Here is a 26,150-nt window from a genome sequence, read left to right on the forward strand (position 1 = left end):
CCTGGAGCTGGCTTGGCAACACTAGTTCACAGGGTGCCTTCTTCTCAGTGCCTCTGCAGACTGTCACCACAGCTGTGGAATTGTGGGCCGCTGAGGCACGTGTCATAGGAAACCTCCACCCCAGCGTGGCAGCCAAAGTCGCTGGTTTTGCATGTTCTGGGCACTCAGACTCTAGACTCCCAAGGGCTTCCCAGCTGCGCGGAAAGAAACCATGATGGGAAGGGCAGTTTCAGCCTCTTCTGCAGCTGGTGTTTCCCCTCCAGCTTCAGCTGCTCGCTTTGCCACTGACCCCGGCGAGAAGCGTCCTTGTGTGCCCGCCCTTCCTCTCCCACAGAGCGTGCTGCCTGCCGCGGGTCTCTTCGCACACCCCCCCGCAGCCAGGGAGCCACCCCCGTCCCAGGTGTGTGCGTGCTCGCAGCTGATAATACCCTCCCCCCCCCCCCTCCGCGGCCAGCCTAGTTACTACTTTCCAGCCGCGCTGCCGAGGCCCGGCAAACTCAGCTCAGGAGTGAGGCGGTGCTGGGCGGTGTGCGGCTGCGGGCGCCAGTCAATGGGCTAGAGAGCGCGGCGAGCATCCGTCCCCCGCGGGGCAGGCTGCGGCGGGGTGAGCCACGGGCGTGCTGGTGAGTACGAGCCGAGCGCGCCGCGGCGGCGGCCCCGGCACGCCGGGAAGGCGAAGGGGAGACGCCAGCTCTGGGGAGGGGAGCCGCTGCCCCGCGTCCTCCCTTCCTCCTCCCGCTGCGGGCGCCCGCCCCAGGGGCACTCGCCCTCCCGCTCTCTCCCTTTGTTCTCCTCGCCCCGGTCCCCGTCGGCGTCCCCGTGCGCGCCAAGCGCTGGCTGCTTTTAGCGGGGCTTTAGTGACATCGGTGCCATGTCGTGCCTGGATGCCCTGAGGGTGATTGCAGGCGGGCTTGGGTCAGTCTGGCTAACCACGGGTGTGTGTATCCACGCCCCAGGGTTACAACTGCAAGCTGCTGTGTAGACACACCCTAAGGCCTAAGTATGGCTTGGGGGGGGCTTAGGGGTGTGTGTTTTGTGTTGTTTTTTTTTTAACTGAAATAGTTATAAAGAGACCTTACACCACAGATTCCTCTGCCCCTACAGGGATGAACTGTACTAGCATAAGCAATTTAATCCAGTGCAAACTGGGTCCCTGCTAGGATTTCTTTTTTACTGCTTTAATTATATTGCTGTAGGAATGCAGTACAACTCTGTAGACTAGCCCTTAGAGGCAAAGGCTGTAGTTCATCAGAATTGGAAACAATCATCTTTTCAGTGCTGCTAAATAATGTGCATGTGATTGCAGGGAGGAGGGCCTGAAATTAACTCGTTTGAGGACTGAATAACTGCATGAACTTTTTCCGAAACCTGGATGGACTATTGTGATGACCCAGTCTGACCTGTGTAACACAGGCTCTAGAACAGGGGTGGGCAAACTTTTTGGCCCGAGGGACACATCAGGGTTGCGAAACAGTATGGAGGACTAGGTAGGGAAGGCTGTGCCTCTGCAAACAGCCTGGCCCCTGCCCCCTGACTGCCCCCCCATAGCCTCCAACCCCCCCTGCTCCTTGTCCCCTGACTACCCCCTTCCGGGGACCCCCTGCCCCTAACTGCCCCCCCAGGCAACCCCTATCCAACCCTCCCTCTCCCCTGACTGTCCCGACCCCTGTCCACACCCCTGACAGGCCTATCCAACCCTCTCCCCGCTCCCATGCCTATCCAACCTCCCCCCCTGCTCCCTGTCCCCCGGGAATGCTGTACTTAACTGCCTGCCCTGGAACCCCACCCCCTATACAACCCCCCCATCTCCTGACTGCTGCCCCCCCCCCCGAACCTCTGCCCTATCCAACTGTCCCCTGGGGCCTCCTGCCCCTTATCCAAGCCCCCTTACCCTTACCATGCCACTCAGAGTGGCAGGACAGGCTTATTTGAAAGCCTGGGAGGTGGGCGGGCGCAAGCCGTGCTACCCGCATGGCGGCATTGCTGTAGCAGAGGGGAGACAGCGGGGGAGGGGCCAGGGGTGAGCTTCCCTGGCTGGGAGCTCAGGAGCCAGGCAGGACAGTCCTGTGGGCCGCATGTGGCCCGCGGGCTGTAATTTGCCCACCCCTGCCCTAGAACTTCCCTAAAATAATTCCCACACTAACCTTTTGGCGTTTGCTTTTATGGTTTTTAAACATTTAAGTTGTCCAGAAAAATAAGGCAATGAAAATAAGTTCCAAATTTTGCTAAACAGGGTAATAAAATTTACATGCTACTTGTAAAGAGAGTAGGCGGCAACATGTCTCTCAGTATAGACTCAGGCCTCATTAGAATTCAAAGGATATCTCCTCTGGTGCAGTTCTTCACTAAATATAAAGTCTAATAGCTCTTTGGACTGTCAAGCTACTTGTTCAGACTTGTTTGGTACACAAGGACCCTCCTATGAAGTATTTATGTACAACTTGAATTTGTAATCAATGTTCTAACATTCTGTAGTATTGCTCTCATCCTCCACATCTGCCTTCCTCCTCATATTGCCTAAGGCTTTGAGCAATTTTGTTCTTTAGTCAAAACTGATTTTTTTTTAAATTACATTTTAATATACTGACAAATGGGAAATACTGACTAACTTTCATGAAACTTCCTGTTTTGCTGTCCAGAGTAAAATGTACTCACTTTCACAATCCTCTTTTCCCCTTGTAAAAATGTTCCTGTAGAATTAATATTCCTAAATACAGATTACTGGAGTAATGTTCCTAAACATATAGCTATGGAATTGCAATAAATGTATGCAAATATTATGAAGCACAGGGAGATGTTTATTTAACTAGATCAGGGGCTCTCAAGCTGGGAGTTGGGACCCTTCAGGGGGTTGGGAGATTATTATATGCGGGGTCGCAAGCTGTCAGCCTGCAGCCCAAACCCTGCTTTGCATCCAGCAGTTATAATGGTGTTACATTAGAAACACTTTTTGATATATTTGGGGTGAGGGGTGTCGCACTCAGAGGCTTGCTATGTGAAAGGGGTCACAGTACAAAAGTTTGAGAACACTGAACTAGATCGTTTGTTTGTTTTTTATTTATTTGTACTATTATGGCACCTACAAGCCCTAGATATGGACCAGAACCCCACTATGATAGGCACTGCACAAATACAGGGGGAAAAAAAGACAATCTCTACTCCAAAGAATAATGAGGTGTCCATCATGGGGGGGTGGGGGTGGGAGTGAGTTTAGCTGACATGTTTTTCCTCTGCATCTTTTTAGTGATGTTCTTATTAAACACTGTCCCCTCCCCGTCCCACATGCAAACTCATTTTAAAGGCTTAGCTCAAGTCTCCAGTCAAGCAAACAAAACACCCCTCCTCTTCTCTGCTGGTTTCTTTCATCAGTTTGCAATAATTTGTTTCATTTAGGCATGGGGGGAATAGCTTTCCCTCTAGTTCTGTCAATCCAAGCCCTGGTCTAACATAAACCTCCAAAGCAAGAAAATTCAAAGGTAATGTCCTCTCAACAACACTTAGCGCCCTGCCCATCCGCCAGCACACCTGAAGTTTTTTAGGAAACCCGGTCCAACATTGTTTTACCATTGAGACTAGAAGTGTCCCTTTGAAACAATTCTATCTGAATGGAAGTCTGTGAAAAGGTATATAGGATTAGTTGGCATCAAGTTCAAGGAGACAATAATATTTCTATGAGCAATAGGTTTAAAATTTGAATTGAAAAAACAAGGTAACTCCTTCATGTAGCAGAAACTAATCTTAACCGAAAGCTGTTCTAGATTCTTCCTTTGAGATTCAGGTTAATCTAGAGACTTCTTTCAGAGTAACAGCCGTGTTAGTCTGTATTCGCAAAAAGAAAAGGAGTACTTGTGGCACCTTAGAGACTAACCAATTTATTTGAGCATGAGCTTTCGTGAGCTACAGCTCACTTCATCCGATGAAGTGAGCTGTAGCTCACGAAAGCTCATGCTCAAATAAATTGGTTAGTCTCTAAGGTGCCACAAGTACTCCTTTTCTTTCTAGAGACTTCTGACATTCCTAGAAGATGAGGCTGCTGTAGAGTAGACTGAGGTAAATGATGTGTCATTTTTAGGCTCCATTTCTGCAATTGTATATGTGTGAGTGGTGAACCTCCTTTCTGCATTAACCTCTTTGAAGTCAGTGGCCCTCTTCCTATGTAGAAGGGTCTGCCCATGCAGACCTGATTACTCGTTATTCTGAAATGGAGTCAAAGGATATGCAAACCACAGGTGTATGCGTGTACTGAGAGGGGGGAGGAGAAGAAGAATATGTTCCTTGGGGATAAGAAGCCATTGGATATTTAGAAACCGGTAACAGATACTTTAGCAGGGAGTGAGAATTTCTCTGGTATTCCTCCTCCACTGCAAATAATTTGTCAGGTTAGTTCCAGAAGTCAACTTCACCGTAGTAGAATTCTGTGGGGGAAACCCTGCCTGTTGGTGGTTGAGGTTCTTCCCTTCCAAATATAAATGGAGTTGAACGATTGTATTTTACAATGTTCTGGAAATGCGTTCCATACTTGTACATATGCATGTCATTGAGCCTAAATGATGCGAGTGGGAGTTTGAAAATGCAAGAATCTGAACAAATTTAGAGCTAAGGAATTGATCCACCAGCCACTGAAGTTAGTGGAAGTATTCCCATTGGACACTGGACTGTGCCCCAAGTACATTGCAATAGCAGATTATAATGAAAGTGCTGAGAGACCTTTAGGTACAATGTTGTTTGACTGTAAAACATTGTAAAATTCCTTCCATTTTTTGTGTAGTCAGGAAGTACCTTTTACTAAACTTGCTTAAATACAGAACTAAGAGTAGGCAACAGGGGTCTCATGAGAAAATACCTGAACGTCAATTGGTTAACATTGTGTGAAGTATTATCCGAAATGGAATTTTGGGAGTTAACGGAACGGCAAGTTTCTGTCTTTAAAGATATTTTCTTCTTTCCCTCTATTTAATAATGAAACCAGCTCTATGGCCAAGCTCCCCTCAGTATTTTTTTTTTCTGTCTCTTCTGTCAATATGCACCAATGTTCACTGAGTGTCTGTCCTTGCTTTGAAGTCTGTCCTCCCCTATCGTGGTTTGCACCTCTAATTGACAGATCTAATATCTGTGTGGAACAGAACAGATAATTAACGAAGAATGTATGAATATACAGCTTCAAAGAAAAGAAATGGACAGATAAGACATTTTATATTTCAACTTGAACTCTTCAGTCTTCGCAGTCAGATTTAAAAGAACACTGTCAAGTTAAAAATATTTCATTCTGAAAATATTTCTCTTAATTGTTGGTACAAGTAACACGTAGGCATATAAAATCAGAGATGGGAGAAAAATATTTTCCTCAGTTTATGAACTTTATGTAGTCATTTTCACTGTTTCCTCTATATCGTTCCTCTTTTAGAAGAATCTTTGTGAAATACACTGACTTAGGTAGAGGAAGGCCATTAAACAAAAAGTGATACTAATACGGACATTCTCATGTTAACTCTCTAAAACTCTAAGCTTCTTTAAAGGGGACAACTAAGCACTGATACTTTCCAATTGTACTTTTAAAGCGGATTTGTTCTTTCAGATATTAAACGATTCCACAAGATGTTTGCGAAAGCAACAAAAAATTTTGTGAGAGAGACTGACTGTGGCGGTGACTTGATTCCTGTATCCCGCTTGAATGACTCAGATAAATTACAGCTTCTCAACTTAGTAACAAAGAAGAAGAAATTGTGGTGCTGGCAGAAACCAAAGTACCATTTCTTGACAGTCACGCTGAATGATGTGCTTACTGAAGACAAACCTATAAAACCAGGTAAAACTATACTTGTATGACATTACAGTAGATAAGAATGCAAAGTACAATCTGTTCTAACCATTATTAAATAAAGTTCTTATAGCATGTTGCTGTAGGGTTTCTTTTGGCTCTGAAATATTCAGCACTTTTAAATATGAGATGGTTTGATCTTTTCTATGCTTGACTTGTCATTTAGCTAATAACAATACTAATAAAATGTTAGTTAAAAAGTGAAATGTCTTGCCCAGTGGGAGTAGTGTGATTGAATGCTGGAGACTCCAAATGACAGTGTTGTAAAATGTTGTTGTTTTATGGCTTGACATTCTGAAGAGCTCTTTCAGAGTCAGTGTCAGGCTCCAGTGTGTGGTAATACTGTGCTGTCATAGCGCACTCTAGATGAGAGCGCACTGTGATATGCTCAGCAGTTACCCCTTGCCATTCCACAGGTGAGGTGAGCTGCATCTCATAATCCTCAAGCCCTGGGGCAAATGATGAATCTGGGGCAAATCAGTCTTGACGGCTGTCTGACCTTTTATAATACATATTTAAAAACTGTTTGTTTCCGATGCTTAATCAGCTGATGTGGAAAAAAGGTTTTATATTGATCCCCAAAACAGAAACAGCGCAGGTAGCAGGAATGCAAGCTTTCCCACAGGTCCCCACCAATATTTATCAACCCTGACTTGGAAAGTCCAGCTCCAGTTGCATACAGAGGAGAGCTCAGTCTTCCTGCCTGTTTATTCCTTGTCATCTCTGCCAAAATTGAAGACATTTGGTCACAGGTGACTAAACCTAGATTTGATTGAGTGACCAGCAAGTGAAGGAGTCTGGGCCTGATTCTGATACTGGTTATACTGGTTTATACTAATGTGTACCAATGAAAATCTACTGGTGGTAGCAACAGTGGAAGCATTTGTGTAGACAGGGCTCAGGCATTTTTATCCCCATGTTGTCGTCTCCTGTGTGGAGTGTCTGTACTTGTGTTTCCTCAAGTTGTGTTACTCAATGGTGGGAACCACTGCTAGGCCAACATTCGAAAGGTAATAGCATGGCCAAGATCAGTATCTCTCGGCAGACATGACTATCCAACATAAACAAGTAATCTGAAGTGATCTATGTTTATAACTTGCACATTACAGTTCCCAATTTTGAGTTCTGTGCCTAAAGTGTGTTATATTTTTGGCATTAAAGGCCATGATCCAAAGCCCATTAGATCAATGGGAGTCTTTCCATTGGCTTCAGTGGACCTTGACTCAGGCCCATGATGAGACAAACCAAGATAATGGAAAATAAAAAGCTGAAAATATAGGTAGTTGAGTTGTGTATGTATTCTGTGTATGGCAGGAAAAAATCTCTAGGGTACTTTATAAAACTCTCATAGGATTTGAACTCAGTACTGTAAACATCATACATTTCCTTAAAATGCCAAAATGAAAAATAGTGTAAATTGGGGGAGAAAAGATGGAAACAAACAAAAATAAGGATTGTAGGCCAGTTAACTCTTCTGTGTGACTTTATTTATCTGTTCATATTTTCCACAGGCTTCTGTTTCAGGATCTATTGTTTTCAAGTCTGCATTAGTCATTTTTTATTGTGGGCTTGTTTTTGTTTTTTTTTTCTTTTCCAAGTTGTTGTTGAGTCTGACTTTGTGAAATATGAGGGGAAGTTTGAAGACTTTGTCAGAGGAAGTATTGAAACTTCATTTGGAAAGATCAACCTGGGTGCTGGAGGAAAAGGCTTTGTAGAAAGCCAGTCTTCGTTTGGAAACCTAAAAAAGCAGGAGGCTGATTTGCAGCAGCTTATGAAAGACCTCAAGGGAAGGTATGAGTTTTAATTTTGCCATCCATGTAAAGCTTAAAAAGGAATAATGAACATGTGAAATATATCTTCAAGTGGCTTATTTTTATGCTGAATTTACACGTTGAACTTGGAGCCAAATCCTCCCTCTGTGGGGCTCTGTGTGGGTGCAGGGATCTGTTTGTTTTGGTGGTTAGTGCAGGACTGGAGCCTGAGTTTAGACAGGTTGTAACCAGTGGGAGTAACAAACCACGGGAGAGGAAAAGGGAATGCCAAAGATATGGACTAGAATCAGGCAGTTTCTTGGATTTTAAGTCTTGTGTAAGGATTGTGTAGGTCTTGATGGATCCAGTAAGAATACTTTTAATGTATATTGGTTGTTTACAAGCTAGAACGTTTTGAGGATTTTCTTCATCAGACGTCTAGGGCAAATACTCATGGAAACCAAACTTCAAATACCCAGTATTCTAGTAAGCAAGCTTTAAAATCTGCTCTCTGAGTGTTCAAGCTAGTAAAACTTGATTGCTCAAATTTAATAGGAGTGAAATACAAAAGGGGAGCAATATGTCAGTGAAAATTCATTTAAATATTAAATGAATAATCAAAGAAAACATTTTACAGCACTTTCCTATCACTAATACAAACTATCACTTATAACCTGAGGAAAAATAGACTTCTGAAGTCAGGGGCTTAGTTCCATAAGATACGGAGCACCTCCTGACAATCTCTGCGTGCCCCTAAATCCCATATAAGGGCATCATACTACAATGAGTTGCCCATGGACAGACCCCCTTTGTGGAACCCAACTTACTTCAGTGGGAATTTTGTGCACTTTTGCCTTATAGGATTGGGGCATGAATCATATGGGAGTCAAAGGTACTCAGCATTTGGTAGAATCAAGCCCTTAATCTGTTTGGATTCAATGCAACATACTTTAACAACCGTTGCTAATGCTTTGATGATGAGAGGTGGCAGGTGTAGAAATGAGATGGAGGAATTAGTTTTTTCGCTAGCTGCATGATAGTTGTCCAAAGCAGTGTAAATTTCCTTTAAACAGATCCTCTAAAAGTAATCAATTTCTCACAGTAAGGATTGCCTGCTGTTCTGCTTGTCAAAGCCTTTACAAACAGCCATTGAAAGGCACCTTGTTACTTTCTTAGTAAATTTCCTGATTAAAAACATAAATATCCTAGCAAATGTGTGTGCCATGAGTCAAAAATGAATTTATATGTAGTATAAAGGGGGGAAAAAATCTCAAGATCTAGAGTAGTTGTCATGACAGCGACACACTAAGTCATGCCTAGTATCCCCTGGAAAAGATGAGTTTTGAAAAAGCTAGTTAGCTGCTCCATTAGAATAGGCAAGTCTGCCATAGCAAATGGAAATGTACTGAAGTTAATCCAATGTCTGTGGGCTCACAATCTTCACAGTAATTAAACCGCATTTACAAACATTATCTGTATTCCACTCGGGATGGTCATAAGGTATACACCAATCTATGAATACCTAAAATGAAAATTAAGATCCCAATGATTTGTATCATGTTTGTAACTGTAGTGTATTAAATTCATACAAGCCCTAATCTAGCAAAAATATATTTGGCTTCTGAAGTGTGGGAACGCACATGGGACTGCAGAATCCTTGGTTTGTTAGACTCAAACCAATTATTGAGGCCCTTAATTTTCTGAAGGTAATATGCACTGTATATGAGTCTCACTGGATTGTTTATGCAGATTTTGCACTGGAAGTATGCCAGCACAATATGCCTGCATTGCACCCAAGCATCTGGCTCATTTTCTCTAGAAATGACACTTCATAACTTAATGCTTATGATACAAAATATATTGCCAATATTCCAGCCAGTCCTAGTTTCACTGGGAGTTGGGAGATTACAGAACAAGATTAATTTGCAGTTTTTCTGTGTCCCTGGTCATAAGCAGTATGGCCCTTAGAATTTACCATGCTGAGGCAGTTCTTTAAAATTGAAATTTCCTGTATTTGTATCTTAGTTGTTTCATGATGTGCCACAAATTTTTCTCCAGCATCTACCTATTATCTTACTCATAGAACATTATGTGATAATATTAAACACTGGTGAGCTTGAAACTGAGGGTTTGATTTTAAGCAATATATTATCAAGGGAGCGTAATTACTTGATTTCACCTAATGAAATGACTTATCCAGGGTTTGTTGGATCTATAATTATTCTGTTCATTTTTAATGTGTGTCCTAACTGTTCCTTTGCAAAAATGCAGTGCTTATTTTGCATTACTTGAATTGTGATATAATTCAGAAGTTTAAATAAAGTTTAAAAAAGAATTTGTCCTCCATGTACATAATACATGATACTGTCCTGCGTGGTGTAAAATCAGCTTCCCTCCACTTATACGTACCTTCTAAAGGAGAACCATAGTAAAGCTCAGAATTAAATTACAAAAAACCTATGGTGTATCCCCTTTTTTAGCAAGGATTTAACAACTGAATGGTGTGATGTAAGGTCCTGCATAAATAAAATTTCATTACTTTTTTACAAAATATGCCCTACAACATCTGTTAACCTAATATGAAGTATCAAAAATAATTAAAATTAAAACACTCTTGTCAAATACATGAACAAAGTGCATTTTGTGATACATTATCCTTGCTCTTTTTTGCTGTGTTTGCTGAACTAAGTTGCTATTTCACAAAATGCAGTAATTCACTGTCTTGCAGCTGCTTAGAGTGAATAAATGAGGCTCTACTACTAATCAATTTGTTAGAAAATAAGCTCAAGAATAATTGTTTTGTTTTATACCATCATAGAAGTGTAGGAGTGGAAGGGACCTCAGTAGGTCATCTAGTCCAATCTCCTGCACTCAAGACAGGACTAAATAGTGCTAGACAGTCTCTGACAGGTGTTTGGAGGTTTTTAAGAACAGATTAGACAATGAGGGAGATTGCCCCAGTGATTAATTGCCCTGACAGGAAGTTTTTCCTAATGTCCAACCTAACCCCCCCCTCTGCAATTCAAGCCCACTGCTTCTTGTCCGATCCTCAGAGACTAACAAGAACAATTTTTCACCCTCCTCTTTGTAACAACCTTTTATGTACTTGAAAACTGTTATCATGTGCCCTCTGTCTTCTCTTCTCCAGGCTAAACAAACCTCCCTCCCTGCCCCCATCTTTCCTCATAGGTCATGTTTTCTAGACTTTTAATCATTTTTGTTGCTTTTCTCTGGACTTTCTCCAATTTGTCCACATCTTTCCTGAAATGTGGCACCCAGAACTGGACACAATACTCCAGCTGAGGCCTAATCGGTGTGGAGTAGAGTGGAAGAATTACTTGCTTCCAGCTCTTCTCCTAATACATCCCAGAATGATGTCTGCTTTTTTTTTTTCCAATAGTGTTACACTGTTGACTCATATTTAGCTTGTGACCCACTATAACCTGCAGATCCCTTTCTGCAGTACTCCTCTCTATGCAATCATTTCCCATTTTGTATATATGCAATTCCTTCCTAAGTGGAGTACTTTGCATTTCATCCTATTTACTTTTGGACAAACTGGAGAAATGGTCTGATTTTGAATTTTAACCCTATCCTTCAAAGCACTCACAACCACTCCTAGTGTGGTATTGTCCGCAAACTTTATATATGTTCTCTCCATGTCATTATCTAAATCAGGGACCAGTAACCTTTGGCATGCAGCTCTTCAGGGAAATCCGCTGGTGGGCCAAGATGGTTTGTTTATCTGCAGCGTCCAACGGTTCAGCCGATCGCAGCTCCCACTGGCGGCAGTTTGCCATGCCAGGCCAATAGGGGCTGTGGGAAGTGGCAGCCAGCACTTCCCTCGGCCTGCGCCACTTCCCACAGCCCCTTTTGGCCTGGCACAGCAAAGTTCTTTAAAATGGAGCCAGTGGGAGCTGTGATTGGCCGAACCTGCAGACGCTGCAGGTAAACACACTGGCCCGGCCCGTCAGCAGATTTCCCTGACAGGCCACATGCCAAAGGTTTCTGATCCCTGCTCTAAATCATTTATGAAGATATTGAACAGAACCGGGCCCAAATTGAAATATGTTCTGGTATATTCCAACTTAAAATTCACGTTATTATTGCTTATGCAGTGAGTTAATTAGCCAGATTTATTTATATATGCCTAAACTGAGTAATGGTGGGAGTTTTATTGCTGTTAATCTTGTCCTTCTTTCCCCTCCCTATTATTTGTTCCCCTCATTTGTCAAGTAATGCATGAAATTAAATTGTAATCTCATCAAGGCAGGGACCATGTGTTTGTATTTGTTCTTTAAAGCACCTAAGGGGTTTTTGAGCACTGTTGGAAATACTTAGACTGGTAAGATACCTCCACCGGTTATCTGTTCAATGTAGATTTCAATCAGTAGTATTATATGGCTTAAGTGAACTCATAAAACGTCACCACTCAGAATTGCATACAATCAGGTGAGGGGGAATAGAGTACAGGAAGTTGGAAAGAAAATTCTGGAGCAGTGTCCCCCTTTTGAACTCAGTCATAAGTCTTTTAGTACTCTCAGGGAAGATGTGGCATAGAGTAATTGTCTGGTGTCTCTGTAAGGGAACTGTGAAATACTGTATTTAAGGACAGGTTTCAGAGTAGCAGCAGTGTTAGTCTGTATTCGCAAAAAGAAAAGGCGGACTTGTGGCACCTTAGAGACTAACCAATTTATTTGAGCATAAGCTTCCATCAGCTACAGCTCACTTCATCGCAAAGTGAGCTGTAGCTCACAGAAACTTATGCTCAAATAAATTGAAGGATATTATAGTAAGTATTGTGTTATGGTGTGATGGTAAGTAATCAGTCAGAAAACTGATATTTTAAATGGCTTAATAAAGGAAATAATATGGAACTGTTTAGTGGAATGTGACAGTGGATTAGACTGGTGTTCTCTGCTGTCTGAGACCCGGCTACAGACTTTTGTTCTGAGAAGGAATAAGCTTTACAAGAGTTGACCTTGTAAAGTAGGAGGTAGTATCTGAATAGAAGAAATAGGCTGTTGTGTTTTATAAGTGAGGTAGAGAAGATTGAACCGACTAGCACGTTTCTGTTGAGTAGGTCCGAGAAATGCATTTTACAATGTGAAGAAGTAGGTGCATTTCTTTTCAGGGGGAATGTCACATACATTTGATTGGTGCAGCTAGAAACCAGTTCACATGTGGAAATGGTTCTTCAGCAGCGTAGTTGATTTTTAAAATGGTGAGCAGAAATATGTGGTGCTAGGAGATAGGCACACTCACCGATGGGCAACGTCCTAAGGGCCCAACATTGCACGCCCTCTCTTTGTTTAGAACGCCCAGCAAATAGCTGAGTACTTAGCATAAAGGTTTGCAGGTTAAGGCCTTTCATCTTTTTCCCCTGGAAAATCTAGGTAGGATTGGATGGAAGAGTGGTCCTAGCCCGCCTGAGGAAACTCTGGCTGCTGGGGACCTGAGGAGGCCACTCAGCTGGTGGCTCAAGGTTTGTTTCTCTAGATTTGTGATCCTTTACCTATTAGAATGCAGTAGTGCCAGATGCTGGGCTGTTTGTATCCGCCTGTCGTGCTCCTTCCTTTTATTGGCTCCTCTCTTTTTCTCTTTGCTGCCTCTGTTCTGCAGCAGAGAGAGAGAGTACTCAGTGCACCTATTTACCCTTTCTTATAATACAAGAAGAGAACTTCCAATAAAATTGAAAGACAGTGGGCATAATCCTGCTCCCATGGTAAGTCAATCGGAGTTTTGCTGTTGACTTCATTGGGGGCAGGATCAGCCCAAGTGAGTTTAAAATTGATAAAAGGAAGCTTTTATTACACAATGTATAACTAAATCATAAAAGCTTTCATTTCATCTTGTAACTTACAAAAACACATACAGAATTAAAAGTAAATATATCTGTGATTTGAGGTATCCAGCATTTCAAATGTTTTATAATGTTTCCTTTGTAAAGCATTTCAGCTCACCTTTAAGAAAAGGAGTACTTGTGGCACCTTAGAGACTAACCAATTTATTTGAGCATGAGCTTTCGTGAGCTACAGCTCACTTCATCAGATGCATACCATGGAAACTGCAGCAGACTTTATATACACACAGAGAATATGAAACAATACCTCCTCCCACCCCACTGTCCTGCTGGTAATAGCTTATCTAAAGTGATCAACAGGTGGGCCATTTCCAGCACAAATCCAGGTTTTCTCACCCTCCACCCCCCCACACAAATTCACTCTCCTGCTGGTGCTAGCCCATCCAAAGTGACAACTCTTTACATAATCAAGTCGGGCTATTTCCTGCATAGATCCAGGTTTTCTCACATCCCCCCCACCCCCATACACACACAAACTCACTCTCCTGCTGGTAATAGCTCATCTAAACTGACCACTCTCCAAGTTTAAATCCAAGTTAAACCAGAACATCTGGGGGGGGGGAGTAGAAAAAAACAAGAGGAAACAGGCTCACCTTTAAAGAGTTTGAAAGGAATGCAGTGGAGAGATAGGAAGTTAACCCAGATCGATGATGATGCTGTAAAATAGAATGTGAAAGATTAGAGTGATATGTTGCTTACCATAAATAAGAGCATTTAAAATATGACTTTTGAAATAGAGACTAACAAATTTATTTGAGCATAAGCTTTCATGAGCTACAGCTCACTTCATCGGATGAAGTGAGCTGTAGGTCACGAAAGTTTATGCTCAAATAAATTGGTTAGTCTCTAAGGTGCCACAAGTCCTCCTTTTCTTTTTGCAGATACAGACTAACACAGCTGCTACTCTGAAACCTGTTGAAATAAAAACTGCAGCTCCATTTGTGTGCATCCTCAGTCATTTTAATGTAGCCCTTCCTGCATCTCGTGGTAACTATGCTCATAGTACAAGGCTAAGGAAAACTGAGTGAATGAGGTGTCTTAGGCTTGGCCTATACTACAGAGTTAGGTTGACATAGGCAGCTTATGTTGACCTGTGTCAGTGTCTACACTACAGCCTTCAGCCTTGCTCCCACCGATGTAAGTGCTGTGCTACACTGACATAACTCCACCTCCATGAGAGGTGTAGGGCTTACCTCTGTGTAGTTAGGGTGATATGAACCTGTGTTTCTTACATCAGCTGGTGGCTATCTTGTCAATTTCATGGCTCCCCAGCCCTGAAATTGACAAGAAAGCTAGCTGCTGTCAGGTCTCCACTCCAAGGCTTGGGCTGCCACTCAGGCTCCACACCAGGAGCCCTGCTGCCCCCCAGGGTCCTGGGACTCCAGGTGCAGATCTCACAGTCTAAGGCAAGAGGCTCCTAGCGGGGAGCTGTGTGGAACAGAGAGCCTTGGCTCTCTTTTTTTTTTTCTCTCTCTCTCTCTCTCCGCCCCCCTGCCCCCCACACACACTTCCCCTCTTCAGTCACTGTGTTGTCCTTAAAAGACTCATTTCAGGATTGATTATTGCCATTATATATATGTTCACATTAAAGTCAGTGAGGACAGGAGGGAGGCCGCTAGTGTACAGGGACCATATTCAGGAAGGCATTTAGTGTATGTCCTGTTGGAGTCAATGGAATTGAGACTTGAGAATAGGAGGCTTCAGTTTTGACACAGGACTCTTAGATGATTAGCTGTACTCCAGAGTCAAAAGGTATAAGAGGGTTTAGGCCAGATTAACTCCATTGCAATAGATGAAACTGAACTCTGAAGGGCCATTTACTTTTAACAAAATTTAAGCAGGTTTTGAAGTACTTCTTGAGTTAGTACTATTTCTGGTACCAAATTAATCTGGTTGTATTTTTCTACATTCTCATTTCTTTTCCTATAACTGGATAGAATGGAGGATGTCCTATAACTTTGTAACCACCTAAAATAGGCACAAAATAGGTGGAATGAAAACAAGAGAGCATGGGGGAAAGGTTCTGGTGTTGCATCCCTGTTGGTCCGTATGTTGCCTATTGCAAGTTCTTTGAAGCATGGACCCATCTTGCTGTATATCTTCAAGATGCCTAGCACACTTCTGAATACTGCATAAAGCTTAATTATAGTAATAATATGGAAAGTGTAATCTCTGTTAGTTACTATGCTGCTCAGTAGCCCCAGTTTTGCATGTCGGTGGGAGTTTCCAAGAACACTGTTGTTTGTGACCATTTGAAAATTCTTGGATTTCAAAGAGCCTGACCTTTCAGATATAAAACTAAGCTTTACAAAAAAAAAATCTCAGGAATGTTTGGGTATATTGTTATAACGATTATTACATTGCTTTGATATATTTTGTTCCTCATCTGCACAATTTTTAGGGTTTTTAGACCATTCTTTCTGAATGACTGAGCTTTCACAGAAACAGAGGTTTCTAAATTCCACACTGATCAAAAATTGTCTGACAGTATGGTGTGTTTCGTTTTTTTTTGAGGGTGGGGGTGGGTTAGTTTTTTGTTTTTAAAGAACCAACCTGACTTAAATCTGATGTTGTGCTGTCTGTGTAACGTCTGAAGCTCCAGAAACTGGGGTGTCTAAACTTTTTTAATTCCTAAAAAAAAAGAGCTAGAGATGTATGGATTTAAATGAATCTGATGCAGAACGTGTCTCTTGTATTCTATTTTCTGGGAATGATAGTTTAACCCGTCTGAATACCCCATTTACAGTAGAATGGAGAAGAAAAGATTAAATAACTCCTGCCAAGGATGGCAATCTTTTAATCTTCTAGCTATCTTGCTAGCTAGAACTGTCTGTTAATAGAAGGTATGACCCCTCTTTTAGGAACCTCAGATGAGTATTTTGAAAAAGGTTGGTATAATTAACACATTTTAGTTGATGGAATACAGTTAAAAGTTCCTTTAACTTCACTGACAGGATTGAATCCTGTCAATCATAGACCCCAGAAGATGTGGTAATGAAGTATGTAATCCATTTCTTAGAAAAATTTTGTGGTTTCTTGACATTTTTAGGGCATGATTCTGGTACCCTTTCTCATGTTGAATAGCATCTTACTTCAGGAGTGACTTCAGTGGGACTTAAGGACATGCTTAAGTGCTTTGTTGAGTTGGGATGATTTGCTAAATTGGGGACATAATAAGGTGCTACTCAACATAAGTAAAGGGGGCAGAATCGCTCCCCCCTCTTCATTTCCCCACCCCGCCATCTTTTGAATGTGACAGTTCTGGTAACTGATTTTTTTTTTTTTTTTAAATGTATCCTTGACCTTTGCAGGTGCATTGGAACTGACACAGGGAATAACACTGAGGTAACGTTTTAGTCCATGCAAGGGCTTTAAGCTAAACAAATTCATGCTAGAAATAAAGTCTGCATTTTTAACCATGAGGGGTAATTAACGATTGAAACAACTTCCTAGGGATAGGGGGGATTCTCCATTTCTTGAACTTCTTTAAGTCAAGACTGGATTTCTTTCTAAAAGATGGATGCTATCACTGAAATAAATGTATGGACTAAATAGTTTATTGGGTGAAGGTCTATGACTTGTGTTATGCAGGAGGTCAGACTGGATGATTTTAACAGTCTCTTCTGTCCTTAAAATCTATTAAATGCTATCTACTTCTACCATGTAAAGTACTTGGTTAGTTGTGACCCCAGTTTACCAGCCATGAGTCTGACTAGACACTAAAATGGATTTATTAATAGCAAGATTAGAAAACGGAGGTAATTATTATAGGTGGGGTTGGGAAAATGTCGTCTTATTAAGGTTGCCTGATATGTCCTATTATAAGACCTGTTTTCAGTTGTTTATAACATTGCCAAACTTTAGCTGATTCGTCTGAAATTTTCCACTTTGAAGATCTGTCTCAAGCAGAATTTTTTTTAACATTTTTTAGCCAAAACAGTTGCATTGTTTCTGAGAACAACGCTAGGAAAAAAAATCTTGTTTTGCCCATTTTAAAAAAATTCTGGTGTCCTTTTCTTTGAAAACTGTAGTTGGCCCCATGCTTTGGAGCAGGGACTTGAAATTTGCAGGAGGGTGATCTTTGTGTCAGGGATGTGCCTTTTGCTATCCCCTGATAAAACTACCCAAGTTACAAGCTTTTGAAAAATTGCAGTTCACACATGGTCAGTCAAGACTTGCTAGAGCATTCCAGCTAAAATCGTGGAAGATTCTGTCCTCACTGAGCATGCTTGAACCTCTTGCAGCTACTGGTGTTGACCAGACTGTACATGTACTGTCCCCATAGAATGACAGAACATGGTCCAGCCCAGGGCTACAGAGGCCAAAGCTGGACTTCCCCTATCATGGCTGCTCCGTGCCACAGTGGAGCCAGTCTCTCCTATGCTCTCAATGATACCTCACCCCTGCTGGCACCCAGACAGAGAAAGCCGTCTGATCAAATGCAGAGGGGACAAAAAACAGAGCAGGGAGGAAGGAAAAGGAGTAGATTGGGACAAGGAGATTTTTGGAACTGGGAGCTGGGACTGGGAGGCAAATTAATTCTGGTATTTTCTAGCATTTGAGTGCTTGACTTTGCAGCCTTAATTTTCTTCTAATAATTTCAAATTACACCCAAAAAACATTGGCTAGTAGACAAGGGTGTGAGATAGGCATCCTTAGGTATGCCACTGGATGGACCACAAATATATATATATATATATATATATATATATATATATATATATATATATATATTGGTACTTACTGCAGTCCTTATTTGGGAATTGGCTATTATGTGGCTCAGTGACTTCAATGGGGCTATGCTTGTTAGTCAGCAATAGACTGAAGCTAGTGGGGCAGAGTCTCATCTGGTGTAAATTGTCATAGCTCTGTTGAAGTCCATGACAACTGACCCACCAGCTGAGGATATGCCCTTATGTTTGCAAGATCGGTTTATTTATTTTGAAATCACAAAGGAGTCTTAAATTTGTCTGAAGTTATTTGGCTTTTATTTAAACAAATAAAAATAACTAAATAGCCTTTTTGCTGGAAATGAACCAAGAATTCACTAAATATGGTGGGATTTAAATTGTTCCAAACAGATCATTAGAGTCTTGCTGCTACCAGATAACAAAAGAGAACATAATAATTTGAGGAGGATACTCATACTGAAACCATTTATACTTTACAATAAAAGCTTCTTACAAAGATTGCTGGGCATACAATTAAGAAGAATGTTTTATCAGCTGCAGTGTTTATGCTGTTAATACCCTTTTTTTTAAAATTTCAGAACAATAAATCTAAACAATAATTTACTGCAACAAGTGCTAGGAAGAAAACATGAGGTACTATGTATCTTGACAGAAAAGATCGTAACAACTCAAAAGTGTTTGGTGTCTGAACATATTCAGACGGAAGAAAAATATGGTGGCGTGGTGGGACTCCGTACAAAAATTGTAAAGGTAACGTAACAAAACAACCCACCAACCATGCAGCGCGCACAAATATTTCTTCAACGTCATTAGATGCCTTAAAAACCTCAGTTATGGTATTAAAAAAACAATAACTGAGAAAATTTCCACTTTTTTTTCCTCCTGATTTTGGACAAACCATATTATAACTGACCATATCCTGCCCTTGATTTATTAATTGATTGAATAGATCTGTTTCTTCTCTTACTGCTAGAGCTAAGCACATAACTGGCAATGAGCATGTTATCTAATTAATTTAGCCCTTTCTCCTCCATATGAATTTTCTGAGAACAGATCACTTTCTTCATATGTATTCATTATTTTTAAGTATTTGGCAATTTTTGTCTATTTTAAACTGTATCCGTTGCAAATGGTTCTCCACAAGTATTCGATACATTGTTTAGTTGTCACTGATTGGTAGAGTTCCCTAGTTGGATGAGTGTGCAAGCTCTTTTGGGGTGAATCTAGAACCTGGTTTCCATGAATACTCTTGGCATGTGATTCAGTTTTTGTGAACATTCATGCCCATGACATATGATAACACAAATGTTAAAGAAACGACACTTTAAAGGGGCAAGAGCACAGCTGAAGCCAATTCATGTAAAAATTCAAGTGACTATTTAGAAACCAGATTTTGCCCTGTCGCCCAGCTCCACAGAGTACGAGGATCCTCATTGTTTGACCGTTTTCTTCAGGTGCGTTCAAGGTGCTTCTGAAATAACTGTAACAAACTGAGGCAAAATCATCAGAACTACCAACAAATCCCCACTGTAGGGGCACTTCCACTGACGTAAAGCTGGCAAAGGTACCTGCTTTACCAGTTCTTGTGCACCTGGTTGTAAAGAGGTCGGGGATGAGCAGGAGGGGTGTCAGGATGGGAGGGCAGAGCAGCAGTATGACAAAGCGAGGACCAGTTTTTTCCCCTGACTTCATGGGACTTTACACCAGGAGCATAAGTGAAAGCTACCCCCTGCACACACTGGGGCTGGAAGCTGAGGGTTGAGGTGCTGCTCTTGTCTCTTACCACTGGGCTGAGCTCAGGCCCAGAGAGCTTTGTTAAGATAAATGTTCAGACCTCTAATATCACATGTGATCTTGATTTGGGCACAGTGGAGAATTGAGCTAATGCTTTTCCTAATCTAATTTTTGTTACCCTGAAGTTCATTTTGTGTGCAAGCTGCTCTGTAGTTGAATCAAATAAACAGTGGATGAATCTGTCCCCCAGGTTTCAGTGAGCGAAAATGGGAATGTGAGAAAGGATTCCAATGTGGTCTTAGAGATTCCTGCTCCCACCACTATTGCCTATGGCATAACTGAACTGTATATAAAGCGTGATGGTCAGTTCGGTAAGTACAATGCCCGTTTTCTTTTGCATGTAGCTCTGCTATGGAAAAGAGCTACCTCCTCAAGTAAAGCCTTTCATTCACCTGCAGGCTTACAGCACCTGGTTCTTGCATAGTCGTTTACACCAGTGCGAAATGGGCATAAAATGTTGCTACCATTTTTATTTAGTAGCATTTTATACACTCTTCATGCTCACTTTTCATTAGTATAAATAACTGCATAAGATGCAGGGCAACAGTCACAGTATTGCCTGTCTGTACAACATTTTATTAGAAAAAATGAAGAAATAAAGTGTGAGGCTGGTAGTTCATGAGCTTTACTGATTTTACATTCAAATGAATATAGATTAGCTCAGAAAAAGACTGTAAAAATTTCCTTGCCATGTTCAGTCTTTGTCTCTTGGTTACTTCAGATCAGATTCACTCAGATTACAAGTAAAAATACATTGGGGTTGGAGATTTTGGTTTGTTTTGCTGAGTTTTTTGGTTTGTTTTGTAACTCCCTGCTCTGGACAGTCCATCTGGGCTCTTCCTTGTGTATCATAACTACAAATCCCAGACCCATGTGAGGTTACAGAGGATAATGTGCAAGAAGGAAAGAACCCAGGTTGAGTGTGCAGTGCAGGCAGTTAGAAAAGTTAACGCATCCGAGATGAACTGTAGGTGTCCTTAACGTGCAATTGAGATGTAAACCTACAATGCATCTCATTTGGGTCTGTTACAGGAGATGATGGCCAGCTGGAATCTGGACTGACTTTTTAATCTCCTGATGATGAGTTTGTAGGACTGGCAGGAATAATAATAATAAAAAAAAAATTCTAAACAAAATGTATTTGACCTAAAGTCATCGAGACACGATGAACAGGAAAATTCCATAAGGCCGTGCATTTTATAGTCGCTTTTCAGAACTGAACTGCATTTCCCAGTTAACTACACTACGCTGAATCAGGTCTTAATAAGACATCAGGCCAACGATGTGTATTGAAATATTATTTAGTAAAAGTTTGTGGCTGGGAATCTCTCCCTGGGAATATCCTGTGTTCTGTCAGCTAGTTAGTGTGTGAATGCATTCATTGATCCGTATTCTCATGTGTTTCTTCACTGCTGCCTGACCCTATTTTCATTTTAATTATCTAGTCTTTCCCTCTTCATAAACAACATATGTCTCATGTTGACTTTATTTGTTGGACTTCATAAACAACATATGTCTAGTGTCTTTTTTTTTTTTTTTAATTTTAGTTTGTTGCAACAATCATCCATCCCTTCCCTTCCTTTCAGTGGGCAGGGAAACCAGTGGGACTAACTGCAGAGTAAGGTACTCTTCAGCAAGAGTAAGAGTGGAATTAATATCTGCTTAAGAATATAAGAATTGCCATACTGGATAAGATCAGAGGTCCATCTAGTCCAGTGTCCTGCCTCTGATAGTGGCCAGCTCCAGCTGCTTCGGAGGAAGATGGAAGAATCTCCATAATGGATAATTATCGAATAACCTTCACATGAGTCTTGTTTGTTCTCATTTCTGTCAGTGGTTGGCTTATGCCCTAAGGCATGAGAGTTTAGTCTCTCTCTATCTCTCCTCCTCTCTGTATATACACTCTCTAACATGGCTAGGGAGGGTCTTAGCTATAAAAATGTCTAATCCTTTTTTGAATCCTGCTGAACCCTTTAGCACAGTGATTTTTGTGTGTCTGTGTTCTACAGGTTAATTATGCACTGAATATAAAAACACTCCCTTTTAAAGGGTTGAATTTTTTTCCCTTTTGATTTCATTTTGTCCCCTTCGTTTTGTGTTACGACAGCGGATAAATAGTAGCACCTGGCTGATTTTGCTTTGTACCATTCATTGTTTTATATACCTTTGACGTGTCTCCCCTTAATCATCTTAGTGTCTCTGCGTCTCATCATTTTCATTGCCCATCTCTGGATCTCTTCAGTTCTTGTCACCTTATCTCAAACATGCTGGCAGAAACTGATGACTGTGTTCTAGGAGAGGGTGCACCAATGATTTTATATAGTGGCATTACGATATTTTGACTTTCCAATCCTCTCTGCCCTCACCCCCACCTCTATAAAGAGTCATACAAACTTAATGTGCTATAAAAATAATGAACGATAGTAACAATACAAACTTTCATAACTTGTTTGCTTTTGAATCCAGATCTGTTATGGGATTTGACAGTTGTAACTGCCTCATTTATTTTCACATGATGCTGTGTATGTATTTCAGTCACTGGCCTCATTCTCCCATAAAGGGCAGTTGGGTTTTTTGTTGGGTTTTTGTTTTTCTTTTTTTAGTGATAGCTTCTCCCTTCAGGTGTGCGTATGTAAATCACTCTAACAGTAATGGGAGTAACACAAGCATACTGAGACAAGACTATACTCCTTAGTCAGTAATGCCTTGGCTGCTGCCCTTGCTGGGAAAGGCTTTTATTTGTTTTAATCTCTTTCTGTTCCTCTTTAAGTTGTTTTACAGGTGACAGCAGCTTTCTGAAAGATTGCTTTTTTTCCCCTTCCTTCTGTAGCAGAGATTTTTTTCCCCCTCACCCTTTGAAATACCTGTTTACTTTTGGACTTTCTTCTTTGTCACATACTACTTTAAAACTGACTTACTTTTTTTAGTCTACCCATTTGTTTTGCTACAAAATGCCATGGATGGTATATGGTTCAATATCTTTTTGGGCCATTAAATTTTGTAATAACATACAGGGTCTTGGATTATTTCACATATATTATTCTTTTGGGCATGGCCTAGTGGTCTGAGCATAGGTCTGGAAGTTACAAACTTGTACATTCTAATCCTGGCTCTGACAGTGGCTCCCTTTGTGTCCTTAATTTCTGCCTTGGTTTCCCCATCTGTAAAATTAAACTTGCCTAACTCTCAGGGTAGTTACTGTTTGTGAAGAACTGTAAAGCTGGACATTGTTGGGTAGACAGTACTCTGTTACTAGTGATAGTCTTCCATATGATGAGCCAGATTGTGCCCTCTGAATTGAGTAGAGAAGGGATCCTCCACACACAAATGTCCCCTCTCTTTCACAGAAGGGTGGATCAGTGCCTTCTGTGGCATTGCTCCCACCTCCTTTCCAGTAGCCCACATAGAAATCTGGCTGGGGGCAAGGAAGTGGCAGCCCCACATTGGCTGGGGTAGAGGATGTACATTAGCCCATCGTGAACTGACCGAGACTAGACTGGAAATGTAATGCAGCTCGAAGCTGTATTTCCTTTCCCATGGAGTCTCCTCCACAGTGGGTGTCTCCCTTGAAGGGTAGTCCTGGAGGCATCCATGGCCAGAGGAAGACCCTAGTGATGCGACTCTGTGGGAGCCAGGCTGCTACTGAGCTAGCATGGACCTGGCCTCTCACTGATCTATGGGGCTTAGGGATGGACCTTCAGCCTTCCAAAAGCCAGGCAGCCCCATAGAAGAACCAGGGCAAAGCTCTGAGGGATGCTCATGGAGTTTTCTGACTTGTAGCTCTTTCCCAGGGGTTTCCTGCAGGAAGGGGTGATCTGGCCCACTGTATAGAACATCTAGTAGTTTATAGATAATGTGAGAAATATATAGATCCTTCCCTCATATATAATATGCAGGTTTTAATTGTCCACGAGGAGCATTGTTCTAATTTAGCAGATTGCTTCTTTTCTTGGTATTTGCTGAACGGATTATTAAATGCATCCACAAAATCTTGTCTCGCGTTCTGTAGTTAGTACCTGTTTCCATTTACATCAAGGCAGATCTGTGCACAGTACTGTTCTAAATAAGCAACAACATATAATGTACAGTAGTTAGCCATTTTTTTCCATCTACAAGAAATCAGTTACATAGCCTTCCTGAGTGCATGTTTCTAATGTCTACATTGAAAGTTCTAGCATTAATATTTGCTTCTGTCCACTCATGTGGTTTTATTTATTTATTCACTTGTGTTTCTAATTACAGAATTCTGTCTGCTAAATGAGCAAGAAGGAGGTTTTGAAAGAGAAAACACAGAAGGCTCATCTTATCCATATTCTTTACCATTTAGAGACTCTTCCTTTCTATATCAGCCAGACGCTGTGGATAGTGACAGGCACTCTGGAGATAGAAACATCATTCCCAGCGATGCGTCCTTAAGTGTACTGAAACAAGGTATTACCAGAAACGCTTTATTTGATTACACTACAGAGTCTTAAGCAAGATAACAGAAGGAGGTATTCTTGCAGAATAGTACACAGAAATTATGCTGTCCTGTTTTAATAGCCTCTAGCAATAACTCCTTGGTGATCACTTAGAAAAAATTGGAAGATATTGTACTTCTGGAATGAATGTATGAAGGGAATGGGAGTAAGTTGTTTCTCTCCTAGGAACATATTGTTACCCTTTGTCATAAATATAACCTTGTACAGTTTTGGTTTTACATCCATTTTATTATATCCCTGCTAAACTGCACAAGATTAATAATTTATGTTGGCACTGAAAAATGTTCATTGAGAATATTTGACACATGATGTGAAAACATTCTCTTAGTAAAGCTTCTCGGGGAAGGTTATTTGACATCTCCAGAAATACAAAGCAGTTTTTTCTTCATGAACCTCTCTGAGTTATGAGAAACCTTGAAAAAATCAGAGTTGAACACTAGGACTAAACTCAGATGTGAGCTAAATGGCAGTGCAAATTACATGTTGGTAAATTAAGTGGCTAGGGAGTGGAATGGTACAGTTGTACCAAAACAACAAACAGGAAGGAGTAAGAAGGTCTAAAATAAAGGAGGCCCCATCCCTCTTTTATATTGCCTCCAGTAGTCCTGCCTTTACACCCACTTCCACATACCAAGGTGTAATTTACCAGTTATGTCACCTCTGAATTTGGCCCTGAGTTCAGTTTAGTCGATAATTTATGACCAAAATAGCCATTTTATTGCACTAGAATAAATCCTATTCTTCTCTAGTGTAGACTTGCTTAAGAGAACTTCTCTTTGTAGGGATAACAGGTTTGTTTTTTTGTGTGGGAAGGACTCTGTGTTGCACTGTTATTTCTTAATACCCTCTGTGCCTGTCTTACTTAAAGAATTGTCATTCTGTTTCTTTGATTAACCTACCCTATTTATTGAAATGCTTTTATATTGGAATAATTTGGGGAAGGTGTTTGACCTCCTTCCCCCTTTTTCTCCCATCATGATGTTCTAGTATTGGTATAATTATTTGGTTGACCCATATGGAGAGACACTACCTAGAGTAAAATTATTGTTTTTCAATGTCTTATAATTATTGATGTGAAACAGGCATCTTTAAAGATCATGTGTTTGTTTGACAAGTGTTACAGTAGGCTTTAAAAGTAACATCCGGCATCTTCAGGGATTAAATAAAAAAAAAACCCCAAACCCTATATTTCTGTTGTTGACTGGAACTCACTGCTGGAATATTGATTTCCTACTCATAAAACATCTTGGCTTAATACCACGTTTGCACTGCAGGAAAAGGAATCTAATAAACTGTAGTTGAGTTTTTAAACTACATACTGTAATAGGTTAAATATTATGTAAAACATAAAACATATGTTTTTTTTGGTCAAAGGAGAGAGGTGTAAAGCTGGTGATGATGAAATATATGAGGACAGTAAAATAGTGTTACTGTCTGAGTTTTTAATTTGAAGTATGAACAATATCATCAGCCTTAGTTATTCATGATGTTTTACCATAATATGAAGCAGTTCAGGAATAAAATATTCTGGTTGAGAAGTAAGACTACCTGGTTCTAAAAATGAACATCCTACTGGGAATCATGAACAGCTTTCATGTGAAAAACAGTATTAATATATTGAAATCTTAAAACTGAATATTGATGCCTATAACAGTATTTATTTTCTCTCAGTTTGCACTGACACTTCATTAATTTGCAAAGGTCACTAGTAAAACACACCTGTAACCAAATGTGTTCTACATTTCATTGTGA

At 40.9% G+C, this 26,150-nt stretch overlaps 1 protein-coding gene across 4 annotated transcripts in view; it reads left to right on the forward strand.

Annotated features, from left to right (window-relative positions):
• The first annotated feature begins 209 nt into the window (after nucleotides 1–209).
• Nucleotides 210–26,150, forward strand: part of GSDME (gasdermin E) — a 31,489-nt gene continuing 5,548 nt past the window's right edge. The window contains exons 1-6 of one of the 4 annotated variants that reach the window (XM_048838419.2): nucleotides 210–400; nucleotides 5,576–5,806; nucleotides 7,330–7,609; nucleotides 18,702–18,873; nucleotides 20,108–20,228; nucleotides 24,160–24,348. In XM_048838419.2, coding sequence (XP_048694376.1) covers nucleotides 5,596–5,806; nucleotides 7,330–7,609; nucleotides 18,702–18,873; nucleotides 20,108–20,228; nucleotides 24,160–24,348 — 973 coding nt within the window. In that variant the 5' untranslated portion in view covers nucleotides 210–400; nucleotides 5,576–5,595. Of the gene's footprint in view, nucleotides 401–428; nucleotides 624–5,575; nucleotides 5,807–7,329; nucleotides 7,610–18,701; nucleotides 18,874–20,107; nucleotides 20,229–24,159; nucleotides 24,349–26,150 lie in introns of those variants that run through there. The other 3 variants (XM_048838421.2, XM_048838418.2, XM_048838420.2) reach the window with 3 other exon arrangements.

The sequence above is a fragment of the Caretta caretta genome, chromosome 2, assembly GCF_965140235.1.
Source record: "Caretta caretta isolate rCarCar2 chromosome 2, rCarCar1.hap1, whole genome shotgun sequence".
NCBI classification, from domain to species: Eukaryota; Metazoa; Chordata; order Testudines; family Cheloniidae; genus Caretta; species Caretta caretta.